Below are 27,942 nucleotides of genomic sequence, written 5' to 3' on the forward strand. Positions count from 1 at the left end.
TTTTTGGCACTTCAGAAAATATTTGTTTAAACATAAACAGTTATCTCTTAGTTAAAACAGATTACTTTTGATTAAACAGTTATCTCTGAGTTAAACAGTTATCTCTGATTTAAACAATTATCTCTGATTTAAACAATTATCCTTGATTTAAACAATTATCACTGATTTAAACAATTATCTCTGATTTAAACAATTATCTCTGATTTAAACAATTATCCATGATTTAAACAATTATCCTTGATTTAAACAATTATCACTGATTTAAACAATTATCTGTGATTTAAACAATTATCTCTGATTTAAACAATTATCCATGATTTAAACAATTATCACTGATTTAAACAATTATCTCTGATTTAAAACATTACCCTTGATTTAAACAGTTATCTCTGAGTTAAACAGTTATCTCTGAGTTAAACAGTTATCTCTGATTTAAACAATTATCCTTGATTTAAACAATTATCTCTGATTTAAACAATTATCTTTGAGTTAAACAGTTATCTCTGATTTAAACAATATTATCCTTGATTTAAACAATTATCTTTGAGTTAAACAATTATCTCTGATTTAAACAGTTATCTCCCAATTAAACGGATCTGACTTGATCGCAGTCTACTGTACGATAAATTATTTATTTTTTTCCTGTTTTACTATGGATCAATGATTTGACTCTTAATCTTACTCAAGGCTTAACATTTCGTTATCTAATATTTGTGTGTGTTTGTGTAAATCTTTTTCTCGTTTCAAAACGTGTAAGTTATGAGTCAGATGTGGTCAACTATTATATCATTTACAGAACGCGCTCGGTCAAAAGTTGATTACAGTCAAATCGATCGAATAGATACCGTAGTAACTATGCAGTTTAAATTATCGCTATGATTCGCTTCTATCAGCTACCGACCGATTGGATCCGAGACCTCGCAATGATTTTATGTGTCGTAAATTAGAAAGATTATGTTGAAAAACGTATTTTGTCTGTAGAACAATCTCTAACTGGAAATTGCTATATAAATTTGTACCTAGTTCAACGACTGTTGAGTTGAGATTTGACTCCATAGAAATTAAACTACAACAATTAAAACTAATCAACTGATTTGATTCTTGTAGTCCTTGAGTCGTTTCCACGGTTTTTAGTTATAATTGACTCTGGAGTCAAACTCACTTCGTCATAACATTGCTGAAGTCATCTCTATTTTTAAGTCCCGATTTGTAATTTGTGAAGTCATCATTTAGATGGGTCGTCACAATACTGAATACTTGTGCACGCTACTGTAGTTGACTTACGAGACATCGGTTTTAAGATTTGATACATAAGTCTCGAGACAATGGATCTGTACAGCTGAATAATGGATGGCGTCAAATTCAAGTGACGTTTGTTCGTGTTGAATTTCTTTGTATCTGTGAAAACTTGTACAATACTATTATTATATATAAAACGTAAAAATGTTATTGAAAATAAACGAACTTTTTCAGTATAGAAAAGTTTTTATTCCTTCACAGCGAGGGGTGTCCTGATTCTGAGTGGTCCTGATGGCTGCTTAATAGAGGAGGATGTCCCAGGTTCGAATCCAGTAATTACTGATACTGATTCAGTGTGATGCTGATGCTGAATAGAGGATGTACAGGCGTGTCCCGGGTTCAAACCCAGTAATTACTGATACTGATTCAGTGTGATGCTGATGCTGATGCTGAATAGAGGATTACAGGGGTGTCCCGGGTTCAAACCTAGTAATTACTGACACTTATTCAGAGTAGTCCTGATGCTGAATAGAGGATGTACAGTGGTGTACCGGGTTCGAACCCAGTAATTACTGACACTGATTCAGAGTGGTCCTGATGCTGAATAGAGGATGTACAGGGGTGTTCCGGGTTCGAACGAAGTAATTACTGATACTGATTCAGAGTGGTCCTGATGCTGAATAGAGGATGTACAGGGGTGTCCCGGGTTCGAACCCAGTAATTACTGACACTGATTCAGAGTGGTCCTGATGCTGAATAGAGGATGTACAGGGGTGTCCCGGGTACGAACCTGTATCATATACTCCAAATCTCTGGGTGTTAAGTAAAGCTCGATAAACTCAGCAGTGAGGGACGGACGTGCGCATGCGCAACGCCGATGATTAGACTTCTTGCCAACGAAAAAAAATATCATCGACTAAAGCGAACGATTTGAGTAATATGGACTTGGTTTATTTTTCATTATCTGATACCGGATAATGATGACATTATAATGACGAGTAATTTTTACAAGTTACATTTAATATATAATAATAATATTAATAATATTAATAATAATATAACAGTTTAGGACAATTACATACGACGACGTCACTAGAACAGTGTCGTCAAAGAACGATGACGTCATGACTTATTGTTTGTTTTTGAGCATATGATATTATAATCATAGTAATGATAGTATAATCATAATCGATAATGAATTATAATTATAATTATAATGAAGTTGAATGATTTAAGGACGAAGATGCTGACACTGTATTTGATAAACGTGTATGAATTGATTTCCACAGTGTTGTGGATCCAGTTCCACAGTTCTGAATCAACAGTTCTCGACTAAGTTCTACAAACGATAACTGGGGAACTGGATCCCGAATTGTGGAACGGAACCGAGTTACAAATAGCAGTAGTCAATACATACAGATGACGTAATATTGGCCGTCAACTGAATTAAAAAAGTCACAATTGATGGTCAATACGCGTATGTAGCGTCCTCCATACTGCTGAGACGTAACATCGAAACATACACAAGATCAGATGACGTAGTACGCAAATTTCCGTGACGTTTCGTTGACGTACCACGTAGTTTGGTAAAAAATATCTCAAATACTTTTAATAAATAAACAATGATACTATGAAATAGTAATAATAACCATAATGATAATTTAATATATCGTTGTTTATCATCAAATTATTATCATGATGATTATTATAATTAACTGAGTGGATGACCCGATGATTAATCTATATAAATAATCAATAATAAAAGGGTACGATATATTATTCATTATGTTGGTTTATCATATAATATATAATATATCAATAAATATATTAATAGCAAGTAATTATAACGACATGGAATTAATAGTAATTTCATATAATTAAATATAGAGAACCAGGACCCAGTTACTCAACCCATAGATCATTTCTGAAAAGCGAATTTAAAATCAAAACTGAGCTAGTTAAGCTCGTGCTTAAGTTCCTAACGTTATTAGATGGAAGAAGTTAAGTTCGAGCTTGGATTACACGGTTAAGATTGTGTAACTGGGTCCGCATGGTGGTTTCTTGACGACTAGCGTGACTACGACTACTGTAGCGCCCCCTGCTGGCCTTCCTTAACACCAAGCTCGCAGCAGTGATGGCCTTGGCGACCGTATCTTGCGCACGGTGAAGGTCAAACCAGAAGGGTAGTGCGTAATGAAAATAACATACATGTAACATGCAAAACAGCTATCATTGCAGTTTCTATTTTCCTTGCAAGGCAATTGGTGACTTAGATGATGAGTTTGCTAAATCCCTAAATACTATGCTCCCTTTCAATTCCCCTCACAACCACCCTCCCCCGCCCTCCCCTCGAGAGAATTACAATATAAAGTACATATACAACATAAACGAGCATTATCACAAAAATTTCACGTTAAGATAAATTCCTAGAATGAATTTTCAATGTTTTTAAAACCAATCTGAAAAAATTGACAATAAATAAAAACGTTTTAGCTTTTTTCACTTGACAAAATGCCCATCGAATATGTCATTAAAATTCATATTTCTTCTTTAAGACTTAATCTTAAAATCCCCGAAGATTCTTTTTTCACAATCGGTTAAAAGGTATCGAATACGCGGTAGCGTGGACTGCTGATGCTGTAAAGCTTAAAGCTGATCCGACGATCTGTCCATATTTTATGACTAAATTTCTACTGTTATTTTCTAAAATTGTCTCATTTTTGAACTTTTACGTTACTACTATTTTTTGGTTAGCACATATCTTAACATAAATTAAACATTTAAATATTTGTCGACATATATAAGGAGTCTGACAAATAATGTACAGAATCGCGGCGCTCGGGCCAGTGTTGCATAGAGTAAAACAGACGTCAACGACGAGAGGTCAAGGTCATGGAGGGGTTATTTCGACCTGGTCATGTGACCAAGGTTAGGGTACGAGGGTTCATCGCACTCATAAATCAAGGCACTCGCTTGCCACGGCAAGTCTTAGCTTGTTTTCATTCCAACAACAGGTATTAATCCCATTATAAAATTCACAACTACCCGAGTGACCCCTAGCGATGAACCCACGCATCCTGAATACAAACGCCCTCTACCGGACTGTATTGCATAATCATCCCATTTCTATGCAAATACTATATCCCCTATTGCGTATGAATCTGAAGTGCTTATTTAGAAAAAAAAATTTTTTGATGTTCATGAATCACTTTTAAATAATAACATATTTTACTTGGTTCTATATACAACGAAATTCAATTATACTATTATTATGATGATTGATTATAATTATAATTATAATGATTTGAATAAATAAATAAATAAATAAATACAATTGATAAAATGAATGACCAGCGTTTTTGTTTTTTTTTTGAAAGGGCTATAATTAAACCCGATATATTAAAGCTAACTATGTATTATGTTATTATTATACATTTATGATAATCGTAATGAAGATGATAATAACGATGATAATAAAGGATAAAAAGGATAATTTCAAATCTTCATTTTAATCTATTGCTTTGTTTTTCATTTGGAAAACTGATTGGACTGGTTCCGGATAGGCCGGGCGCCAGTCAACGTGATGGTAGGACTTCCGGGTATCAAATAGTGATTGTCATGGCAACGGTCATGGGGATAAGCAGATTCTATTTTTAGGTTTACAGTTTTGGATTTGAAGAAGTTGCATATGCTTTTTGTCCCGAGCGTCTCTGCGGGATTCGAACCCAATAGATTGGAGACGCGATTGACCCATATTTCAGGTGCGATCGGGTTCGAATCCCAGAAACGAGGGAGATTTTTTTTCTATCGAGAAAAGGCACTCGATTCGGAAATAAGCAGAATGGCGTACGTATACGAGCATGCGCACCGGCCGATACAGTTTCTCGGCTTCAAAAATTATGCATAGGTAAAAATAACAAATCTATTCATTTTTCTAAAAAATAAGATAGATTCAGCTTGGACCCGTCACCGAATTATGCATAGTTAGTTATATCAATTTCTAAAGAATAAAAGCGCCCCCTACAGCAGCTGGTATTAAGCCTCCGTCGATTCAATTCCTGAAGATAAACCGGTAGATGTACTCACTATCTGGTACCACTCTACCCGGCCATTCTTCGCGTAGTAGACTAATTCGCTACAGAAAGAAATCGTTTCGCGCGCGCGTGCCAAGATACAACAACAGTTATGTTATTTATTCTATAAAGAAAGCTAATTGGGTATTCCCCTTAAATAAGCATTTACTCTACGCGCACACGCACACATATACTCCCTGAACTGATATTGAATGGACGAAATTCATCGACTTGCACAGAGGTGATGAGGTAGATACTTCAACCTCCCTAACTCATCCGTCCTCTGATGTTTGCGCTATCTTGCGTGGTGAATAAAAAAAGCTTTGTTGCCGCGCAAAATGTTACCCCGAAAAGACTTCGCAAAATGGGTACGCCTTAATTTAATCCCTCGGCACTTTCATCACATTCGCGTGGTTAAATACCGGAATAGTTATAATATTGATTATAATAATAATGATAATAATAATAATAATAATAATAATAATAATAATAATAATACTAATAATAATAATAGTGGTAATCATAATACGTGGGTTTCTTAATTATTAATTAACGATTTGTTGAGTAAACCGTTTTCTTTTCCACAAGATTGTCCCCTCCTCTTTCGAGCACTGTCACAAATTTCATTCAGACGTCCGTTGAAGGTCAAGGTTACATTACTACGCCTCGACCTTGACTCACAGATCACATGTTCTTCTTCTTCATTTACATAAAATGTAGACGCGCGTGTATACATAAATTCCTGATTAATCGATAACCGTCGTCATTGTTACAACACATTCATGAAACAAATCGTTTTTTTCAAAACGGTTACTAATGAAGTTACGTTTTGTCCATTCGTTTGGTTTCACTCGCAGAAGAACGGAAGGAAACCAAAAAGATGATTCACCATCTACTAATACATTCTACATCTGTTCGGGGGCTATTTGTTGCTGTTGTACTAAATGCGACACAGGTGTCGCTGCGGTCGTCTCAGCGGCAGTCATCGGAGCTTGGACGGCGGCGTAGGTATACATCGGTAGCTGCGCGGCTGCCGCAGCGGCGGCGTGATGATGGTGTGCGGTCGCGTGATGGTGGTGTGCGGTCGCGTGATGGTGGTGTGCGCCTAGTCCGTTCGAGGCTGTCGAGTACGGGTATTGAAAGGTATTTTCGGGTACGGTCGCGGCGTAAGTTGGACTGTATTCTAGATACTGCGTGGCGGCGCTAGTCGGCGAAATGGCGGACTGGTGCGGTAGGCTCATGAATGGCGAGTAAAATGCCGTATACGGACTTAACATCGGATATCTGTAAATACACACAAAATTAAAACAGTTTGTTAGATACAAATAACATATAATACATATACATATCTAACGACGAAAATTTATAATTCGGCCATACCGCATAACCACGTGGTTTCGGAACGAGAGAATCCGAGATTTGAGATTTGAGTTTAAAGTTGCTATCATAAAATCCGTTTAAACCCGAATCCCACGTGGTGCAGAACCGGCAGTTATAGAAATGAACTGATTACAATTTTTTTGCAGTTTACAAAAATGACCCCCCGCCGATTAGGAGAAACAAGGTATCATTTCATATTCATTATTTCAGCCTGAGATGAAATTTTCCCCTTCAAACATCTCGGTGATTATTTGCGAACGAGACACCCGGCACATGCGTGGAACAGTCTATAGGGGAACAACCTAGAGACTGATAAAAATAGCAAATAATATTAGCACACCGCGAAGAAAACAAGTCACTAAATCTGTTGTTATCACATGTGCTCATGTTCACGTAGAAATAATATACATTCGGTAACAAAGATAGCCGCCAAGCAGCTATATAGCCCGGAATGGCAGGTCGTCGATCTACTAGTCATTGTCAGAAAACGCGGTCTTTGGACTTATCAACAACTATATCCAGGAGCTAGTTCCACAGTTCCGAGTTAAGATTTTACTCAACATTTCAAACTAATTGAAAATGGGAACTGGATCCTGAGTTCGGAGTTAACTCACAACTGTGGAACTGGATCCTGAGTTCGGAGTTAACTCTAACTCACAACAACTGTGGAACTGGATCCTGAGTTCAGAGTTAACTCACAACTGTGGAACTGGATCCTGAGTTCGGAGTTAACTCTAACTCACAACAACTGTGGAACTGGATCCTGAGTTCAGAGTTAACTCACAACAGTGGAACTGGATCTTGAGTTCAGAGTTAACTCACAACTGTGGAACTGGATCCTGAGTTCAGGGTTAACTCACAACAGTGGAACTGGATCCTGAGTTCAGAGTTAACTCACAACAGTGGAACTGGATCCTGAGTTCAGAGTTAACTCACAACAGTGGAACTGGATCTTGAGTTCAGAGTTAACTCAACTGAGGAATTTGATCAACGAATTTGGATCCAGACAAAGCTGATTATTATATAATTTTTTTTTTTTTAATTCAAAAAACGGTTAATTAACCGTCGAAACGGAATATGATGGTTGTTGGTTATGACTGGGGTACTGTAGAGTCTGCGTAACACGTGTTCCGGCTGATTTATATCGGTTTAATTAATAAACAAACCCCGATCATAACTGAACAGTTTTCCCTACGTGTGTTTATCAGATTGCGTAAGTCGACTATAGAGCTTGTAAAACTTGTACGCCAGGCTGAAATATGTTTTGCCACAGATCTCTGTAGAAATGTAGAAATGTTGTGTGTTTATTATACTGTGCAGAAGAATTTCATGGACTGTCGACATTTTCGAGCAGCGCTCTCTCCGTAACGAAGCACTTCTAGATTATCTAATTGACCTTGACCGAGTATTATATATATATATATATATATATATATATATATATATATATATATATATATATATATATATATATATATATATATATATATATATATATATATATATATATATATATATATATATATATATATATATATATATATATATATGCATGGCAGGCATACGATTCATTATGACGTCATCGTTTGTTTTATGGATATTTTTCTGGATGGATTTCTTTTTAGACTAGTCTTTAGTTGTTAGATTGGCTATCGAAAAAATAATTATATACCGGTCGAATTGGACCCCCAGACCGACCTATCGTAATAAGGCGCAACTGGTGACCGGTTTTGACGGTTAATTACCCGTTGATTTTTAAATTCAAACATTTATATATATATAATGCAAAAATCATCACGACGTAAGCAGTATATCTCTTAGCAGCGTTCACACTATCACAGGCTGGTCCTAATAGGTCCGTACCTGGAACGGACCAAATCAGAGTGCCCGTTTTCAAAAATGCGTTGCTCAATTGGCTGCAGATAGTTATGACTTGCCCCGCGAGATCTTAACTCGGGACTATATCTTAATCATAAATCAATGAGCACAATAGTTCATCATTTTTTTTACATTTGACGTTTCTTTTTGAATCAAAACACAGTCGCCATCGTTAACGAGAACGAAACGTTTTTGAAATCATCGCACTTCTAGGAAACAATCAAACCGAACAGGCTATACTTCACAGTGTTGAGTACTGAAAATACATAAATTTATCAGCTCGCCCCGAGACTGACAGGGATTAAGTTGAGGGAGCAGGAAAGGCTGCCGTTAAAAACTAATCATTCAAAAAAATCTGGTGTGTGGAGTAATTTATGCATTCACACTCGCCGGAGGCAGCTCACGCCTGCGCCGACACACAAAGTAGTTCAGATAATAAATATGAGACATCAACATGAAAAAATATAAGCAATAATTCGCTGGTTTTTGTCTCAAAAAAATATCAATTTTCTACACAATTATCTCTCGTAGAGAATGCAGCATATAAATATATAAAATTATCTAAAAACATTGAGAATGAATCCTGACCCGTGTTCGAATAGTTGTTGATTAAGCTAGAATTTAATATCTATTCTCAACGTTTATCGGCGCAATTCTACTTTTTATCATTATCAATTTTAAAAAAAGACGTTTTTTAAGTCAAACCCATTTTCTGCTATGATACACGTGGCTCCCCCTACGCCCCCTGTAACGGTACAAGTAAAGCATTTGTTCGCGTGTCTTTTAAATAATTTACGATGTAAACTGAAACTAGTTTCACTACTCGGATAAACATCTCCGTTCCGCGTGTTTATTTGACTTTTATTCTCAATATTTGTAAATTCTCGATGAATTGTGAAGGTACGCTATTTATTATCATGCACGTCGGTAAAATTAATCATTTATTCCAAACGTTATAAAATACACATATTACAAACATATGATAATATAGCCTCTATAAACCGTTCAGGTTTGAATTCAGTTCAAGGAATGTTTTGAAAAGTGGAAGCCCGCGGTCGGAACTCTTCGGCACTATACTAATTGCCGGCTGCATAGTAAGAGACTACATTTAAGACCAATCTTAGCGCTTTCTTAGCGTTTTATAACCAATATAAAAACTTAAAAACCATCTATCAACTTAAGACCAGTCTCAGTTCATTCTAGTTCTATAACCAATCTAATAACTTAAGACCAGTCTAAGCTCATTCTAGTTCTATAACCAATCTATCAACTTAACACCAGTCTAAACTCATTTCGTTTCTAAAACCGATCTTACAACTTAAGATCAAGCTGAGGCCATCTCCGTTCTACAGCCAGTCTAAGACCATTTTGGACCAAAGTAAAAATGTTCCTACCCGTCACAGATCGGTGACCTTTGCACCATCCGCATTAACAATCAAGGCCATCGCTGTTTCTGCCAGAGTTTCGGGAAGAGATGAGGAGATGGGGGGGGGGCTTTTGGAGGGGATCGATAACTCAGCAACATCGTCACGGGAATTGTGCAGACGATACGGAATTATATAATCATGATTCGGTTAGAATCCGGTGACGCAGACGTCTATTACCTGGTCGTATCGATCGATACTGTAATCCTAAGCCGACCGTTAAGATATAGATTTCTTTCTGAGATAATTCTAAGATCTGTTACCGAGAAACAATTGATTTTAATCCACGGATATCTATCTTACTATATACTCGTACACACATAATGAAAAATGAAAATGGTGGCTCACTAGTAAATGAGTCTAGACTTGTCTTAAGTTGTTAGATGGGTTATAGAACTAAAATGAGTTTAGTCTGGTCTTAAGTTGTTAGATGGGTTATAGACCCAATATTAGATCAGACTGGCCTTAAGTCGTAAGATCGGCTATAGAACTAAAATGAGCTTAGACTGGACTTAAGTTGTTAGATTGGTTATAGAAATAAAATGAGTTTAGACTGGTCTTAAGTTGTTAGACTTGTCATAGAACTAAAGTTGATTTAGACTTATCTTAAATCTGTTACTTTGCATGGTCTAAAGGCTTGGTCGGTTGTAGGAACCCCTGGCAATCAACCAAACCCCTTGAAACCCGTCAGAATTCTCTGGTAAAACAACGATGCTAAAATTCGATTACAAACCAGTCAGTCTCGGTAGGAGGACTTTTACGAGCGACGTCATCGTTATGACGTATGCACAAAAATGTAAATGAACGTCACAGAAAGCGGCGCAGACGTCAGCCAAATATAAATAAATGTAATAATGAACCCTCTTTCTATAGCTTGGCTTCGAACAGGAAGCCGCTATACGGCTATAACACTAACATTAATGATATAGTTTCGTGTAGGCAATAATACGGCTGATAATGGACACTACTTAGAGACAGTCAGCTCTGTTCATTAGTATATCAAAGTTCAATTCATGGTTCATATATAATTCCGATTGATAGTAAACACCTAGGAATCCGTCTGTCGATCGCGGTGCTTTACTCTCCTGCTGCTGCTGCTGCTGCCGCTGCTGCTGCTGTTGCTGTAAATCCACCCGCTTTACCACGCGCATTCTTGTGTTGAGTAACCAAAAGCACAGTTCTTATCGTCGAGTCTAGATTACATACAAACCGTCGAGTATCTCTCGCAGCGATTGGGTATCATTAGTCATAATTACTCTAACTAGTAAATTAAAATTGATTACAATGTTTAGTAGCATCGATATCTCTTAGATCGGTGGGGATTTCTAGAAGATGGTAGACTTTCCATTTAAAGCAGGGATTCGAACTTGATGACATCGTGAGACTCTGCCGCGCTCCTCCCTCGGCAGGGATTCGAACCTGATGACATCGTGAGACTCTGCCAGATTCCTCCCTCGGCAGAGATTCGAACCTGATGACATCGTGAGACTCTGCCAGATTCCTCCCTCGGCAGAGATTCGAACCTGATGACATCGTGAGACTCTGCCACGTTCCTCCCTCGGTAGGGATTCGAACCAGATGAAATCGTGAGAGACTCAGTATTGGAATCACAAAAAAATCAATTTCTCAAATCTATCGCCCGTCATAACTCCACAGGTTAGTAGAACAACCCGCCTCACTCCGCCCCCACACCGGTATCGCAGACCCGTATTATGAAAGCTCCATGCGAGTCTGCGATTAGTGTATAAGTTATAACAGAAATATTACGACGATAAGGATAAGAAGATATCGAGATGATGAACGACTTAAACAAATTGATAAGATTCAGTTGTGTGTACAATCTAAACCATCAGTCATAATCAACTTCAGAGCCGGTGAGAATATTCTCAGAATTACATAACATCGACTCTCTGTTTCCCGCCCAGCCGATTTTACCACCGGTCCAGTCGGCCACAAAATCTTCCCCAATTTCATCCAAGACACGACAGACGATGCTGATAGGTGTATATGCAGGGTCCGATCTAAACACTTGTCCGATTGCACGGGACAAATTTATTCTCATCAGGGCAAGTAGGTTATCATTATCACTTGTCCCCCGGGCTAGTGCAATTTCATGTATCAAAGCTTTTTTCCCACTCGACACAACGGATGATAGTACCACCAATCGGACTGCCTGTGTAGGGCAAGTAGATTTTGGAGGGGGCAAGCGAAATTTCAGATATGCTTGTCCCTCGGGCAAGTGGATTTCAATCCTTAGATCGGACCGTGATATGATATATGATAAATTAACTACTACCCAATTATCCCCCCCCCCCAAAAAAAATTTCATCCACGACACGACAGACGATGTGGGGAAGAGAAACAATGCGTAATCATTAGAAGACAAAACATAACGGAACATACCCAGACTAGCAACGAATTCATAAACCATTACAGTACCTATATACGCGATACGATTTTTTGTAACGCAAATTCATCAAGACTCTTTGAGCTGGGCGAAAACGAATTCACGGTTTATGAAACAGTGAGTGTACGTGTGACCTTGGCGGTGAATAGTTGTATTCATTCCATTGTGAGAGATAAGTTTCTGAATTTCGACGGTGAAATATATAAGAAAACAAAACATCGTAAAAACAATAAGAGATCTTGTTTCAGAGGTTTCTCTGGTTTTATCAGGAGGGAATACAATAGTTTGTTCAAAATATGGAGTAAGAGTTAATGAAATACAGTAGACTCTGTCTCTTACTGCGGTAAAATTGAGACTGGTAAAATTCTACCCCGAGTTGGTGTTAAATACTGAGTAAGAGTTTGTGAAATACAGTAGACTCTGTCTCTTACTGGGGTAAAGTTGAGACTGGTAAAATTCTACCCCGAGTTGGTGTCAAATACTGAGTAAGAGTTTGTGAAATACAGTAGACTCTGTCTGTTACTGCGGTAAAGTTGAGACCGGTAAAATTCTACCCCGAGTTGGTGTTAAATACTGAGTAAGAGTTTGTGAAATACAGTGGACTCTGTCTCTTACTGGGGTAAAGTTGAGACCGGTAAAATTCTACCCCGAGTTGGTGTTAAATACTGAGTAAGAGTTTGTGAAATACAGTAGACTCTGTCTCTTACTGGGGTAAAGTTGAGACTGGTAAAATTCTACCCCGAGTTGGTGTCAAATACTGAGTAAGAGTTTGTGAAATACAGTAGACTCTGTCTCTTACTGGGGTAAAGTTGAGACTGGTAAAATTCTACCCTGAGTTGGTGTTAAATACTGAGTCAGAGTTTGTGAAATACAGTAGACTCTGTCTCTTACTGCGGTAAAGTTGAGACTGGTAAAATTCTACCCCGAGTTGGTGTTAAATACTGAGTCAGAGTTTGTGAAATACAGTAGACTCTGTCTCTTACTGGGGTAAAGTTGAGACCGGTAAAATTCTACCCCGAGTTGGTGTCAAATACTGAGTAAGAGTTTGTGAAATACAGTAGACTCTGTCTCTTACTGCGGTAAAGTTGAGACTGGTAAAATTCTACCCCTAGTTGGTGTCAAATACTGAGTAAGAGTTTGTGAAATATCATTAGTCGCGGGGGGGGGGGGGTTGGCTGGAGTTTGCTGCATTCACCAGGAAGTACAATACATTCGCACGATTGACGTAAGGCACGCTTGAAATCGTATTTAGAGTTTTCCCCGGGGGTGAGGAGCGAACATTGGGCCACACCTGTCGGCTCTTGTTAGCACGGGTATCATTATATACCTAGTATTACATACAATACACAAACTACAGTTATAGTTTTTTTTTTCCGGTAACACACAAAAGCAGCTCTGACTATTTCGCGTGAAGGCTTTTCTCTCTTCAAACTGAAATATACTTGTTCTCATGAAATTGAATGATGTCGAATTTGTTGTTTTTGTTGAACTCATTCTGCAAATATTTGCTTTCGAAAGAAATGAATACACGTTTGTTTGTATGTTTTGGGTAGTAGGTGTTGCAGCTTGTTCAACGCGCATGCGTGGTGGAAATAACGCGTCGAGGTCCTGAATTCTCAACGATCTGATCCCAGGGGGAAACAGTTGGACGGTCGAGGATTTTTACGACCCTACAGTCTAAGCTTATTCTAGTTCTATAACCAATCTAACAACTTGAGACCAGCCTAAACTCGTTTTAGTTCTATAACCAATCTTACTACTTAAGACCAGTCTAAGCTCATTTTGGTTCTATAACTAAATCTAACAACTTAAGACCAGTCTAAGCTCATTTTAGTTCTATAAACAATCTAACAACTTAAGACCAGTCTAAGTTCATTTTAGTTCTATAACCAATATAACAACTTAAGACCAGTCTAAGCTCGTTTTGGTTCTATAACCAATCCAACAACTTAAGACCAGTCTAAGCTCATTTTGGTTCTATAACCAATCTAACAACTTAGGACCAGTCTCAACTCATTTTAGTTCTATAACAAATCTAATAAAATAACAAACTATTAAGAATCTTAAGATTTTTGGTGCGTGCCTGGTGCTTTGTAACAGTTTATTCTATTACATAAATATCAAAAGTTCTATTACGTAATGGAGACAATACGAAGAATGTCTTGAAAAACTGTCGCGGCCTCTGTCTATGCTGGCTATGCTGTCATGTAGTTGTCAATCAAAAGACCGCGTCAAACAAGACTTTTCAAATCGTGTCACAATATCTGAATGAGTCTGACGACTTGGCAAAGCTTGTAATGTGTCAAATCAATACGAAATTTGTCGACAAAAAAGCATTCATTTCAATTCGGAACAAACATTGCACAAACTCGACAGACGATCTGTGACGTTTTCTCATACGTCTTGTCACGAATAGAGCTCGCACGACGGGGTCTCTCTCAAACCGCCGGTCTAGAAAAAGAATAGTTTTTCGGGGATTATTTCCTCGAGAATATCGACGCTGAATATCTTTCAGACGTGTGAATTTCTCCAAGTGAAATGCCTCAACGCCACCGAAGAACAAGGTCAAAAAAACAAGGTCAAAGTCAAGGCCGCAACGAGCGATAAACACGACAACAATTACACGTGTGTCTGCGTTACAACAAAACCGACCGTTATTCGATCTTTTGATTTTTAAAATAACGAACTAAATATGACTTATATCCTTTATCCATTTTGGAGACTAATTTTCATATCAGTTAATTTTCATTTTTGGGATTCGAACCCGGTGCGGCACCATTACCTTAACCTAATATAATGCCCATTCAGCTTTGAAACCGAACTTAACCACGCAAAGGCCTACTCAATAATTAAATGCGCATAGATTTCTTCATTCTCTTGGCATTCGAACCTGACGTCTTAATGAAAATGGATTTCTTCTCGAAAAATCGTGAAACACGTTTAAACATGTGCTCCTGAGGATCACGTGGCGTATCGATCGCCGAAATCACGGGGTGATCACCATCACTGTGATCAAGATTGATCTGTCCGTCTGCTCTCGCCCGTATAGAGAACTACACAACCAGACGGTCGGCTATATCGACTTGTTCGGCTGGAAAAATGCGTGTAAAACATCTCAGCACCGCCTGATGTAAACTTCAAGCGAGTATATTTCAAACGATAACACGAACCGTCGATATAAACATCGCTTTCGCAAACCAAACAAAAGAATTTGAACGTGTAATCATCCTTCCGATCATAAAGACCTATAAAAATGATAATCATAATAATAATGATAATGATAATATTAATCTAACGATCGGAATGTTTATTGTATTACACGACCGCTAGATGGCGTTGATCCTTTGATGATCGATCGTTTGATGATGGTACGTGTTGAGATGGATTTTCTCACGGTACGCGCGCTTATACAGCGTTTATCGCATGGCTGAATAAAATCGTTGAAGCGAAGATCGAATTTACGCCGAGTTCGAAGGAGTTAAGTCTTCTACCGGGCCTTCAATTTTCCTAGGGAAAGTCGTCGATGGGGCAATCAATTACAATCGCGTTACAAAAATCAGGGAGGACGGGGAGGAGAGAGAGGAAGATGTTTCCTACTGCGGCAGCTGGGGATCCGCTAGGAGTGCTAGTAGTCAGTTGTCCGCGCTAGCTGCCATAACAGTGGATGCTTCCTACTGCGGTAACTGGGCATCCGCTAGGAGCGCTAATTTGGAGCGGGCCTCATGCTGTGACAGGTATGACAATGGGTGATACCGACTGTGGCAACGGAAGATCCGCTAGGGGCGCTTATGTGAGGTCAGATGTCCGTAGTATCTCCTCAAAGATGCAACTGCGGCAACAGAGGATCCGCTAGGGGCACTGCTGTAGCCGAGCTCCCGGAATCCATTAATAAGCGAAACAGTTATTAAAAATTGTTCCAGATTTTTGCTATAACATTTCTTATCGGCCTTCAAGATCGGAACCCAAATATCGGGGGAAAGTAAAGGCCCCGAATGAGGTTTTTATTGCTTATTCTAAGCCGCTAAATTAGACTTATAGGTAACACTAACTGTATCTTAAATAATAAACGTAATCTGTAGTGATAATATTGACGCAGGTAATTCATGTATTTGTTCTTGACGCGAAGGTGATTTCAGACTAATTACATGAGAACGATTATAAGATATATACATATACAGAGGCCTTCAACTAACGGTGGCCCTCATAGAAAACCCTACACCATCTCGAACTAGGAATTAGAGACCTTTAATTAGGGGATATCAAAAATTAAAAATCCTTTATTTAGATCAATCACGATCAACCTCTTGTCAGTTGGCCTAAATAGTATTCGAGCCGCTGCGACTATATGTTCAGTTCGTTGTTTCTATGCGAGATTTTGAATTAATTAGAAATTCCCGACATTCCTCGCGGTCAGTCGCTCAACGACCGACATTGTTAATTAGTTTTTCAAGAAATTCGAAACGACGATATACACGACGACGACCTGACACCCAAGCGAACTAAATGGTCACCATCATCACGTCTATACCGGTAAAAATATAGGTTTTAAACCCCCTTTATACTGGCTAAAAATAATGTTTCTCAGGTCCGGCTGAGCTTGATCCGACTGGCCGCCAACCTTCACCAAGAACCTTTAGTGTCTGTGTGGTTGGTTACGCCAGGATCGCATAGAGCGGCGGAGACCACACTACCAGGACTGGGTGAACCACCGGCCCAGCTGTAAATCACGATCAAGCTTACAATAACAGACCAGGAAGTTATAGAATTTAACTGATTAAACATTTTATTACAGTGTTTACAAAAGTCATCCGGCCGAAAAGGAGAAATTTAAGGAAGATATCAATTCTTAGGGGGCCTTAGCATTTTTAGCCTTTTTTAGCCATCTTTAGACCACATGCGTCCCTCCTCCAGAACTAGATGACCCATCCGTAAAACATCTCTTCTTGACGTCGGCTCAGCGCGTGAAAGATTCCTTCCATAATTTATGACGTCATCACCGCGCTATGTCAAGGTCAAGGCGATGCGAGTGCTCATCTCGCAGCAGACGGCTCTAAGTGTGTTTGTGAGAGTTTGAAGAACCTTGTAGTCAAAAACAACTTTCAACAAGAACCCCTCCAGTCCGCTGACTACTGAATATTGGCTTGATGCATGTGTTACATAGAAACCTAGCCCTGAATTTCGGACTAGGTCAAGGTACCTCAATCTGAAGGGGGGGTATGTAAGGGGGGTATAGCCATAGGTTCTTAACCTTGATGATCTCACTGATAGGGCCTATCTATAAGGATAAGCTCAGCTGGTCTTCTCAATGTTCTAGGAAGGAACCAACTGTGGGTACCTCTATTTGTTGATTAAGTCGTCCAACAATTCAGAATATGGATTCTTTATTACGAAAACCTGGACCGTGCAACTGGTGACAGAGTAGTAAGGTATATTCCCACTTAACGTTGTGATGGTATAGGAAGTAAAGAAAAGCACGTTCCTTCGATTTGAACTCATAAATCATTGTGTTTACCGAAGTTTCCGATAGAAAGATGCGAAAAATAACAAACTTACACGTGAAAAAAAGAGAAAACAAGGATCTTCGTTGTTCTAAAGCGAGAAAGAGAGAGGGGAGACAGAGGGAGAGAGAGAAGGGGAGCCAGAGGGAGAGAGAGAAGGGGAGCCAGAGGGAGAGAGAGGGAGAGAGAGAAGGGGAGCCAGAGGGAGAGAGGGAGAAAGGGGAGAGCCAGAGGGAGAGGAGGAGAGAGCCAGAGGGAGACAGAGAAGGGGAGCCAGAGGGAGAGAGGAGAGAGCCAGAGGGAGAGAGGAGAGAGCCAGAGGGAGAGAGGAGAGAGCCAGAGGGAGAGAGGAGAGAGCCAGAGGGAGAGACCTGAGTAAAACATGGCGGCTCGTTCTATCGCGAATTTAGTATAGCTTTCAGTTTGTCACACACGACTCCTCTTGAGCTACGACACATTGAAACATCAAATTTGGCGGCAGACATGATCGAAAAATACGTAGAATTTCCTAACGTGTTTTAATGCTCAATGAAAAACCACCGAAGAAATAGCATTTTGTACATCAGTGAGTTTATTGTGTACCCTTATACCGTGGATAAGTATTTGCTGTACTTCAATTTAAACAAACATTTCTGTAGACTCGACCCACCGATCACACAACTAAAATCTCTACTTATTGATTTCAAAATCAAACCCCCTGTTTCGCCCCCAGCTGGTGGGTTTGTAAGGGACACCGAATAAAATCAAATCTATCAATCGCAAGGAATGATGTTTTTTTAATCGAATTCTAGACACCATTTTGGTTTCACCGATGTTAAGTAACGTCCCCAGAAAAAAATGTTGACGTTAAATGACGTTTCAGGAAGCGTTGACGTTAAAAACTAAAGCGTTTACGTATTCAATAGTTGTTGTTTTATTAGTCTGCGTAAAAAACGTTTGTTCCAAACTTTCCGGTGGTTTGTTTGTTAGCAGCGGGAATCAAGTTGTGAGATACATCTTTTTTTTGTGCGGCTTGAACGTCTGTTTGCTTCGATCCTCACGAGCTCGTTCGGAATACCCGTCGAGTTCAGAGTTGTTTTACACGCAGGGTAAATACCATTGAATCGTCAGGGTCCCGGGGTGCAACTGTTAAACGAGATTTTAATTCTTAAGACTGGTCTAAAGTTGTTAAATTGGCTATAGAACTAAAATGAGCTTAGAACACTGGGGTCGGTTGCATAGTCGAGGCTTAGACTTAAGACCAGTCTAAGACCAACTTAGTTCTATAGCTAATCTAACAACTTAAGATTGGTCTTAAGATTTAAGACCACTTTTGGACTTATGTCACGACTGTGCAACTGGCCCCTGGTCTTAAGTTGTTACATTGGCTATAGAACTAAAATGAGTTTAGACTGGTCTTAAGTTGTTAAATTGGCTATAGAACCAAAATGAGCTTAGACTGGTCTTAAGTCTAAGCAGTGACTATGGAATCGGCCCTCAGGTCCCGGAGTGCAGCTCAGAGGGAGACCGGAAAAAATCGCTCAAATATTGGGTCTTCGCGCTTTGAAGAAAGCTAATAATACATATATATATAGACCCCATACTGATCATCTTAAAGCCTATATCACCTGAGGCTATATATCTACACGACGATATTCTATTACACGGAGCAGATATAATCTCTTTATAATCTTTGATTAATTAGGACTCCGACCATGAGACGATCTAAATCCTACTCCGAAATTATAATCCTCTACCTGCAATATAATGGCCTTGTATGAAATCTATAATATAACCTACGTAACTAACGTAAATGATTTTATTCAAGGTCTGTTGGCCGGTGTCAAGTGTCGGTTGGCAAGTGCCTTGTCTGCAATCAAAAATATCTTTAATGATTTTAATGTTCTATCATGAAAAAAGGTGTTATATAAGCGTCCTATACAGCCGGTCACGGCTAAGACTGGTCTAAGACTGACTTGGTTATATACTAAGCCAATCTAACTACTTAAGACCGATCTTGGGATTTGAGACCACGTGGCACGACTGTGTACCTGGCCTACACTACCTACGTGCGTGCGACGGCATAAACAACCTTGGTGATCGATGTTTATCCTTTCATTTTTTTAAATTATTTCTAACAACGGTGGTTATTGTTGTCTCAAGAATCGTCTGGTATGTAGGCCTATCGTCTCTCTTACAATTCACACTTTACCGGCGTCTAATACAATCTGCATTTCAGGTTTTCCCAAGATTCCTCTGCTTTGTTGCATGGTTACGCTTTATTATTGTTGAGAGCCAAAATCGTTTTTTATTTCGCAACAATATCGTATCGCATAGCAACCCGAATCATAGAAATGGGAATACCCGGAAGTGGATTGTCGGAAGTGTCGGAAAATGGTATAACTCTGTTGATCTTAACGCACTGAATGAATTTTCAAATAAATTATTTTTAAATTGATATTTTATTCATCTATCGTCTGCGAACATTGACCTAATCAACAATGAAAGCGGTTTTTTGTATCATTGATCGCGTGTCGGAACGAACCTCCCCTCGCGGAGCCGCCGGTGCTATCGTCGGAACTCGGGCAGAAGACAGTCGATCATGAATATTTCATACGTTTCATTAGCGAGAATAAAAAATGAAATACGTGTTTGTTTGTCAAGGGCTGAGTGATCAACCGTGCAAGTAACTATACTGCGCAGTCAGTGCACTCCGTAGCGACTGAGTCGAGCCTACATTCAATGTGCCGGGAAAGTGTTTCTAAACGTCAAACTTGCCTAAATTCCCCAACAGGACCTAATTTTACAGTTCTGGAGACTTCACTTCTAGAGTTCTGGACTACAGTTCCACAGCTGTACACCCAGTTCCCTAGTTCAGGACTCCAGAGTTCCACAGTTCTGAACCCCACCCAGTTCCACAGCTCTGAACTCACAGATCCACAGTTCAGGGCCCAATTCTACTAAGTTCTGGACCAGTTCCACAGTTCATTGGGTCCAGAATTGTACTGGGTTCGGATTCTCTTGACTTATAACACATAGGCAGTCATAAATGCACAACGGGACAACCAAATACAACCGCCCAAACATGGATGGCTCCGGTCATTCCTCGCACGCCTCTACCGGGTACCGGACCACGGACCGGTCAATGTTACAAGTTCATCCGTAATAGCACCTATCCTATACATACATCACATATACATACACGGTATAATAAATCTGACCGTTAGGTTCAATGGGCGCCTTGATTAGGATTCAAAAAGCCGAGACGAAGTATTCGACGACGGGACGATATATGAAAAGATCCGACGACGCAATAAAAGAAAGGCCAAGTAGTGGCCACTATCAATACGGCCAATCAGCGGACAGTTTGTCTATAGTCTATAGCGGTGATTATCTGCTATATGAGTCTACTTGTAATAAACATAATCTGAAGTGAATAGCCGTGTCGCACGTGGAGTGAAAGAATCTGCGGTCTAAATTAACAGACCGCCATATTTGTACCTACACTGACCCCGCCGCCGCCGCCGCCTCCGCAAGCCATATATCATTAGACCATTCATTTTAAATTGTTTAGTGTCGTTAACGAGTCCAAACACGCCGTCGTTAATTTATATCATACCCCGGACACCCCCCCCCCCCCAAGTTAACGGCAAACCAGTCACGTCTACAGTAACTATTGATTTATTTTTCTTACTTGAAAATATTTTTAGATATAATTTTTTTCGAGGAATTTTAAATCTTTATTTATATTACGACTTTTTGCGAAACTAGGACCCGAAAATGATCCCCGAAGACAGTCGCTCCAAGGTCCACAGTGCTTTAAAAACCACAGGAATAAATTAACATCAATCAAAGCCCATAATGAATTATTATGTCCATCATAAAAATGTGAAGCCTAATCGGCAAAAAAGCAAGACTTCGTGACTTAGAAAACTGAATTGGAAATAAAAATTAGAACTCAAAAATAGAGATGACTTCAGCAATATGTGCCGACCTAAAGTTTGGCTGTATTATCAAATCCTTTGCTATGACAACAAGACCTCCAGCACGAAACAGAATGCATTGTAACTTCTTCATGTAGGTCGAGTGATAAAGCGACAAAATATTTACACCTTTAACCGATGTATCGAATAGATACAGAACAGATTGCGACGTGAAAATGATATATCATTCAACAAACGAATAAAGAAACCTCAAACAACAAACATCTGTAAAGATCTTTGACCGTAAGATATTGTCCGATTTAGTCACGAATAATCAAAATCTATAAAATGACCTTGGCCTGAAAGAGTATGTAAAAGTTCTTTTTATACAACACTGAGAATTGATCCACGCGCCACGCGAGGTAGCAACACTTTATTGCAACTTGTGTCGGACGTGTCCGGTCGTAACCCGGCTCGTGTGGGCGATTCCAGGGGTCCACAATCGGTCAATCTATTGTCCACTTTTGGATAGCAACACGGAACAAATGCCTATATAGATACTTTGCTTAGAAAAAGAAAATATCGACGTTGATGTTTTGTGAGCTTCACGAATAAGAAAAGTGAGCCGGCTCGGGCGAGGTCTTTCGCGTATATGATATACGTGATTATGAAGTAAATTTTTCATCCATATGAAAAATTTTCGCTTTTTTGTTTTTTTTTCTAAAAAAAACCCGTAACTTATTTCTTCTAACTAGAAAAAAATACGTTCGCAGCAAGAACGACATAGTTTTTATGAAAAATGCTAGATATTGCTTTGAGTAATAGCCGTACATGACAAACTATCCCTGTAGGAAAAACAGAAAAACCACTGCACGCCAACAAAGTCGGGATCACATCGCAAAGGGTTAAAATATGATATCTGTAAAACGACTATATATGCTCGCCATTTCAAAAATGCATGCAACCAATTTTTAGCGAATTTTTAGCGAAATAAATGAAAAAAAAGAAAAACAAAATTTAAAAAAAATTTAGCTCCGAAAATTTTCTTGCTGGAAATTGTATCACATGTCCTAATCGCTTGAAGCAAAGTGCAAATAATTCGCAATAATCAACGGAAATTGCCGGAAAGAACCGATATAGTTAATTATATGCCGTAATCTACGTAAATGTACGGAAAATACCGAACTGAATTCGACGAGTGCATAATTATTAGCGAAAACACAACAAAAAATATTTAAAAAAAAACAACCAACAAAATAAATACCAAACCAATAAAATTTGATTTAAATTTGTTATTTGTCTGTTCGATAATGATTTTTCGAGTTATAAAAAAGGGAAAATCACAAGAAAGAAAAGAAGTTGGTTTAACGGTGGTATAGGTGCGCCAATAGAAGCCACACACTCAATCACAACGTGGAATAAATATAAATAAATCAAAAATACAGAAAAAAAAGAATAATAATAAAAGAAACGTCACAGGTTGAAAACAAATTCGAGAGAAAAAAACACTTAAAAATCAGTTTTTGGAAATTAATGTCGAAAGATTTAGAACACAAAATCGTATGTAGTGAATCGTGAGTTGTAAATCGTAAAACTGTCGTTAAAATAATTGGAGAAAAAAAAACAATAACAAAAAGTATAAATCGGCAGTGACAATCAATTCAATCGATTCAATCAATTAAACTCACAATTTTTGCTTAAGTATAATGGCTGATGTAATTATAATAATGATGATAATAACATTAATCAGTATGATAATAATAATAATAATAATAATCGTAATAATAATTATAATAATCATAATAATACAACTGCAAAAACACTCTTTCAAACCAAACTCAAAAAACACAAGTTCGACCGGAGGCAGTTGTCTGTGGTCGTCTTATGCTCCTCCGAGTGAGAACACACGGGGCGGGGCCGAGATTAGTTCACTGCGTCACCGACCGACAGGGGTCGCTAACTGTCAGTCCGTCCGTCCGTACCAGACCTCAGCGGTGAACGAATTCTGGCTTCTTTTCATACTATTTTATCTTTTAAGGGAAACTTGGAAACGAATTGTCAATCGAAAAATAACGCGAATTTGGGAATAAAAAATTTGGAACGGAGCCAAAAAAGAGATTTCGTTACGCATGCGTAGAGTGAAGTGTCCTCGAAATTTTACCACGTTGTTTTAACTCAGAGAAAGAGAGTTGGAAATGAGGAAACCGCAGACGATCCCCAAAACGACTCGCAGACAACAGACAACCGCCTCGGCCGTGCACTTGCCGTATGATGTACCTATACATATTGTACGATTGTCGCGATGGTCACCGCTATATGGCGCTAGTGGTCGGTAGATTTAGAAGCCATTATTTATGAGATGCTTCAACTGCGCCTGGGCAAAGATAAAGAATCCGGTTCAAATGAATGAATGAATGAATGAATGAATGAATGAATGAATTGTGATTCACAGAGTAGAAATAATGGATAGTTGCTATGCGACCAGAAAGGATGGCCCCAAAAAAATGCATCACTTGCTGGGATTCGAACCTGATTGATTCAACACGGACATGACGTCACATTTAACCATTTCTAGACCACTGACTATAGTATCATGCTTTGAAGTTATTTGAAATTACACGATATAACAGATGGGCATCTCTGATTGGTCAACAGTTTGAATGGGCGTCGCTGATTGGCTACGCACGTTTTCACCGTGTTTTGAATCCCAGCAAACGAGGTAACCTCAAAATTTCCACCGGGTGGCTCCGAGATTATTTTTCGTCTGTATCATACAACCCGCGGTATAATGGCGGTTAAAAAGTAAAGTAAAGTTTTAAAAATCAAACCTACCCTGCAGCTGCTGCTAAATGGCTGGCAGTGTGTCCGGCGGTGGTTTGGAAATATCCACAACCCGGCCATCCTGCTCTGTATGGAAATGGTATCGCGGCTGAAATAGAGAAAAACGACAAAAACCGATTATTAAAAAGATCGAATGATATCATCATTTATACAGCAAATTGAAATCATTCCACAGAATGAGGTACGCGCACGGCTACTGTGGCAATCGAGGATTCCACGTGTGGCAGGCGAGGATCCGCCAGGAGTCGCTAGTAGAAAGTCTCATTTCCGCGTTCGATTTTCTTCTACATTTCAGTTAAATCTGAATAAACTTCTCTTTAATGAATTAATTGTTTATGAAAATAAAAGTATTGTATATTTGGGGGTTGCTCATCCTCGCTTGCCAGGGGTCCGGTATCACTCCCGAACTCGCTTCCACCAGCCCCCTGGCCTCACGAAGCGTGATTTCATTACTGGCGCTGTTGCGCATGACGTCATATATCGATTTGCGAAATACTTCCTTGTTCGGTAAAACGTTCGCTGATTGGTCAATTTAACGGGAAAACCAACAGAAGTCTACTGACGGTTTGTTACAAGCGCTGTGATTGGTACGACCGGATTCTGGTCGGCTAGTAACGACTCCAACGACTCGTGAGGTCAAGGGGTTCGGCGAACAGCTTTAGCGTAGTGGGTTCGAATCCCTTGACGGGTGAAGATGGGGGTTGCTGTGATAATGATATAAATGGATTCGGGAGTCTACAAATTCAGTTCAAAAGTTCCGCATTCTAAATCAAACCCTCCGTTTCGCTACTGCCTTTACGAAAGGGAGGGTTTGACGCAACTATATCTGTATTTGCGGCAGGTGTTGTGGGTTTCTAAGGGACACCGAATCAAGAGGAATTTAAACGAATTCAATAGCAATCAAATAAATCTATCATTATTTGAAAGAAGTTGCTGAAAGACAGTGTTGTTTCAGAGTCCATGATTGTACCTATATGAGCGATAATCTCAGGTTGTACATACTGGTAATGCTACCAGAGGTTTGTTAGGTAGGATATACTCTTTTCTATATATATTCAACAAACTGTAGTACTTCATTGCAGTCAAAACAATAACGGTTTTTCTTTTGTAAAATTTATACGTACGAGATGAAAATATTATTATTATAACTTTCGTTTTGAAACAATTTTTCAACATCTGCGAGAAACTGTCGGTAAACTAAGAAACAGTCAATCAGACAGACAGACGTGAAGAAAAAGTGATTAACTCGAGAAAGATTTCATTATATTCAGTGTCGAACACATTGATATCGTAAATAAACACCGCGCACACATACTCCGTTCAGTTCACTATTCTTCAGTTGCAGATGAATAAAATCTGAGTAAAGTATAAACGCGCGCACGCACACGTTTCCGACAGACAGACGGTATAACGTTATCACGCGGATTCGCCCTCGGCAAGTGAGGATTTTCGAATAGTCAGGAGAGTATTAATGTTATGATAATTAGGATAAAGTCGACAAATATAAATAAGGCTCAATGGGTATTAGTGGGAATTTTTTCTTTCTGAGGGTCGGATTTTGTATTTTTCCTAATAGTCATCTTAAGGAATATTGGTGCCAATACAAACTTGGATTCCTGAAGATGACTGTTAGCAACATTTCATAAGGATGATGTATATCTGCTATCAGGATAAAGGCGAAACGTTGAATAAACTACACTAGCTCAAGGAATACAGTATTCCTGAAGATGAGTATTAGGATAAAGTCGAAACGTTGAATAAACTACACTAGCTCAAGGAATACAGTATTCCTGAAGATGACTCTACAATCAGCTACAAGCTCAACGAAAAACTTAGGACATTTTTTCTCAGCACGAGATGGGATTGTATGTTATCGTTACAACACGGAATCAGAGTTTTTCATCAACGGCTACCCTCGGCAAGTGATGGTTCCGCAGCAGCAGCAGCAGCAACAGCTATATGAGTTATGTACACTTGCGAAGAGATGAAACAAGCGGAAAAGAATCATGCAAAACTCGTCGTGACGTCACTTCCTGTCCACGGAGTCAAGGTCATCGACTCGCGTAGATCGACGATAACGATGCCAATTAGTGAAATTGTTAATTGATTATTAATGAGGATCGCTAATTAGCCGTAATGATTAGTAGTAGGTTACTAGGAAATATACAATTCGAGATAGATCTTGATTAAAATCGTGCAGTGGAAGAATCAGTTAAAAATTGGTGGTTTATAGTTTTCTGCTTTTGACTAAAATTTATAGAATTAATTAATTCTGCACGAATGATTAGAAACCTGAAAAAAGGTCTATAAATGATCAACAGCAGCATTCTAAGGGTATAAAGATATATGTGATATATATTTCTGGTCGGCTACATGCAGCAGGCGTAACTACTGTAATAAGTCTCACTAAATACTGACCAGAATCTGATGATAACCATCTTTGTGCTTCAGTGGCCATATCTAATAAATCAGCAGGGCCTAAATATGGAAAAATTTCATACAATATATTATAAAATTTCTATCTCTCTAAACACCGGAGAAACATTTTAACGATTTTCAGTAGACGTGTTAAATAAAAATTTCTAAATTAAAATGTTTAGACGATTGGTCAATTAAACCACCACGCTGTGTGTTACTTTCCCTGAGCTATCGTCGTTAAAAATTCACACACGATTAGTTGAAATATAGTTGTTATTTCACACGATTTAGTCGAATTAGGGTCGGCTTGTCGAATTGACTGTGGAACCACGGGGTTCACTAGAACCACAGCTGCGAAATGATCGTTACATTCGCTATTTCTAATCGAGACACACTCCTAGAGACAGAGGGAGGGCAGATTTCAGATTGAAAACTCGACAGTTGGTTTGGGCAGTTGGAACATTTCAGATTCGGGTCACGATTCAATTTCATCCGACCCCAGTCGGGGGCCACGTGACTTGTCGCCTGTCACGGGCAGACGACACTCCAGGCGGCGATGACCGAACAGATACCCCCAGGCGGCGGTGACCGGACGGTCAGAAATCAAACCCGACGTCATCATAATACGGCTACTGGACGACAGATGGATTATTAACCTCACTTGCCAGTATTCTGAATCGATTCAATTTCCGTGTTGTTAACAGTACCTGTGGGTAATTAAACCCCGGACGAGGGAAAGAGATCCGGGGGAGGTTTTGATAATTTCGCGACCGCGACGCAGAAACCGTTAATTATGCATCGCTGTACATTGGCCTTTTAATTGACGGCCACGAACAGCAACACCACCAGCAGCAGCAGCAGCAGCAGCAGCAGCAGCAGCAG

At 39.1% G+C, this 27,942-nt stretch overlaps 2 protein-coding genes across 2 annotated transcripts in view; both read right to left on the reverse strand.

Moving 5' to 3' along the window:
• Positions 1 to 27,942, reverse strand: part of LOC141910134 (uncharacterized) — a 239,496-nt gene that overhangs the window by 12,045 nt on the left and 199,509 nt on the right. The window lies entirely within an intron of this gene.
• Positions 6,218 to 27,942, reverse strand: part of LOC141909942 (RNA-binding protein 38-like) — a 38,283-nt gene continuing 16,558 nt past the window's right edge. The window contains exons 3-5 of the mRNA XM_074800627.1: positions 27,061 to 27,120; positions 24,634 to 24,730; positions 6,218 to 6,596 (exon numbers count right to left, since the gene is read on the reverse strand). Of these exons, the coding sequence (XP_074656728.1) occupies positions 6,218 to 6,596; positions 24,634 to 24,730; positions 27,061 to 27,120 (536 nt within the window). The remainder of the gene's footprint in view (positions 6,597 to 24,633; positions 24,731 to 27,060; positions 27,121 to 27,942) is intronic.

This window comes from Tubulanus polymorphus, chromosome 8 (assembly GCF_964204645.1).
Source record: "Tubulanus polymorphus chromosome 8, tnTubPoly1.2, whole genome shotgun sequence".
Lineage (NCBI taxonomy): Eukaryota > Metazoa > Nemertea > Palaeonemertea > Tubulaniformes > Tubulanidae > Tubulanus > Tubulanus polymorphus.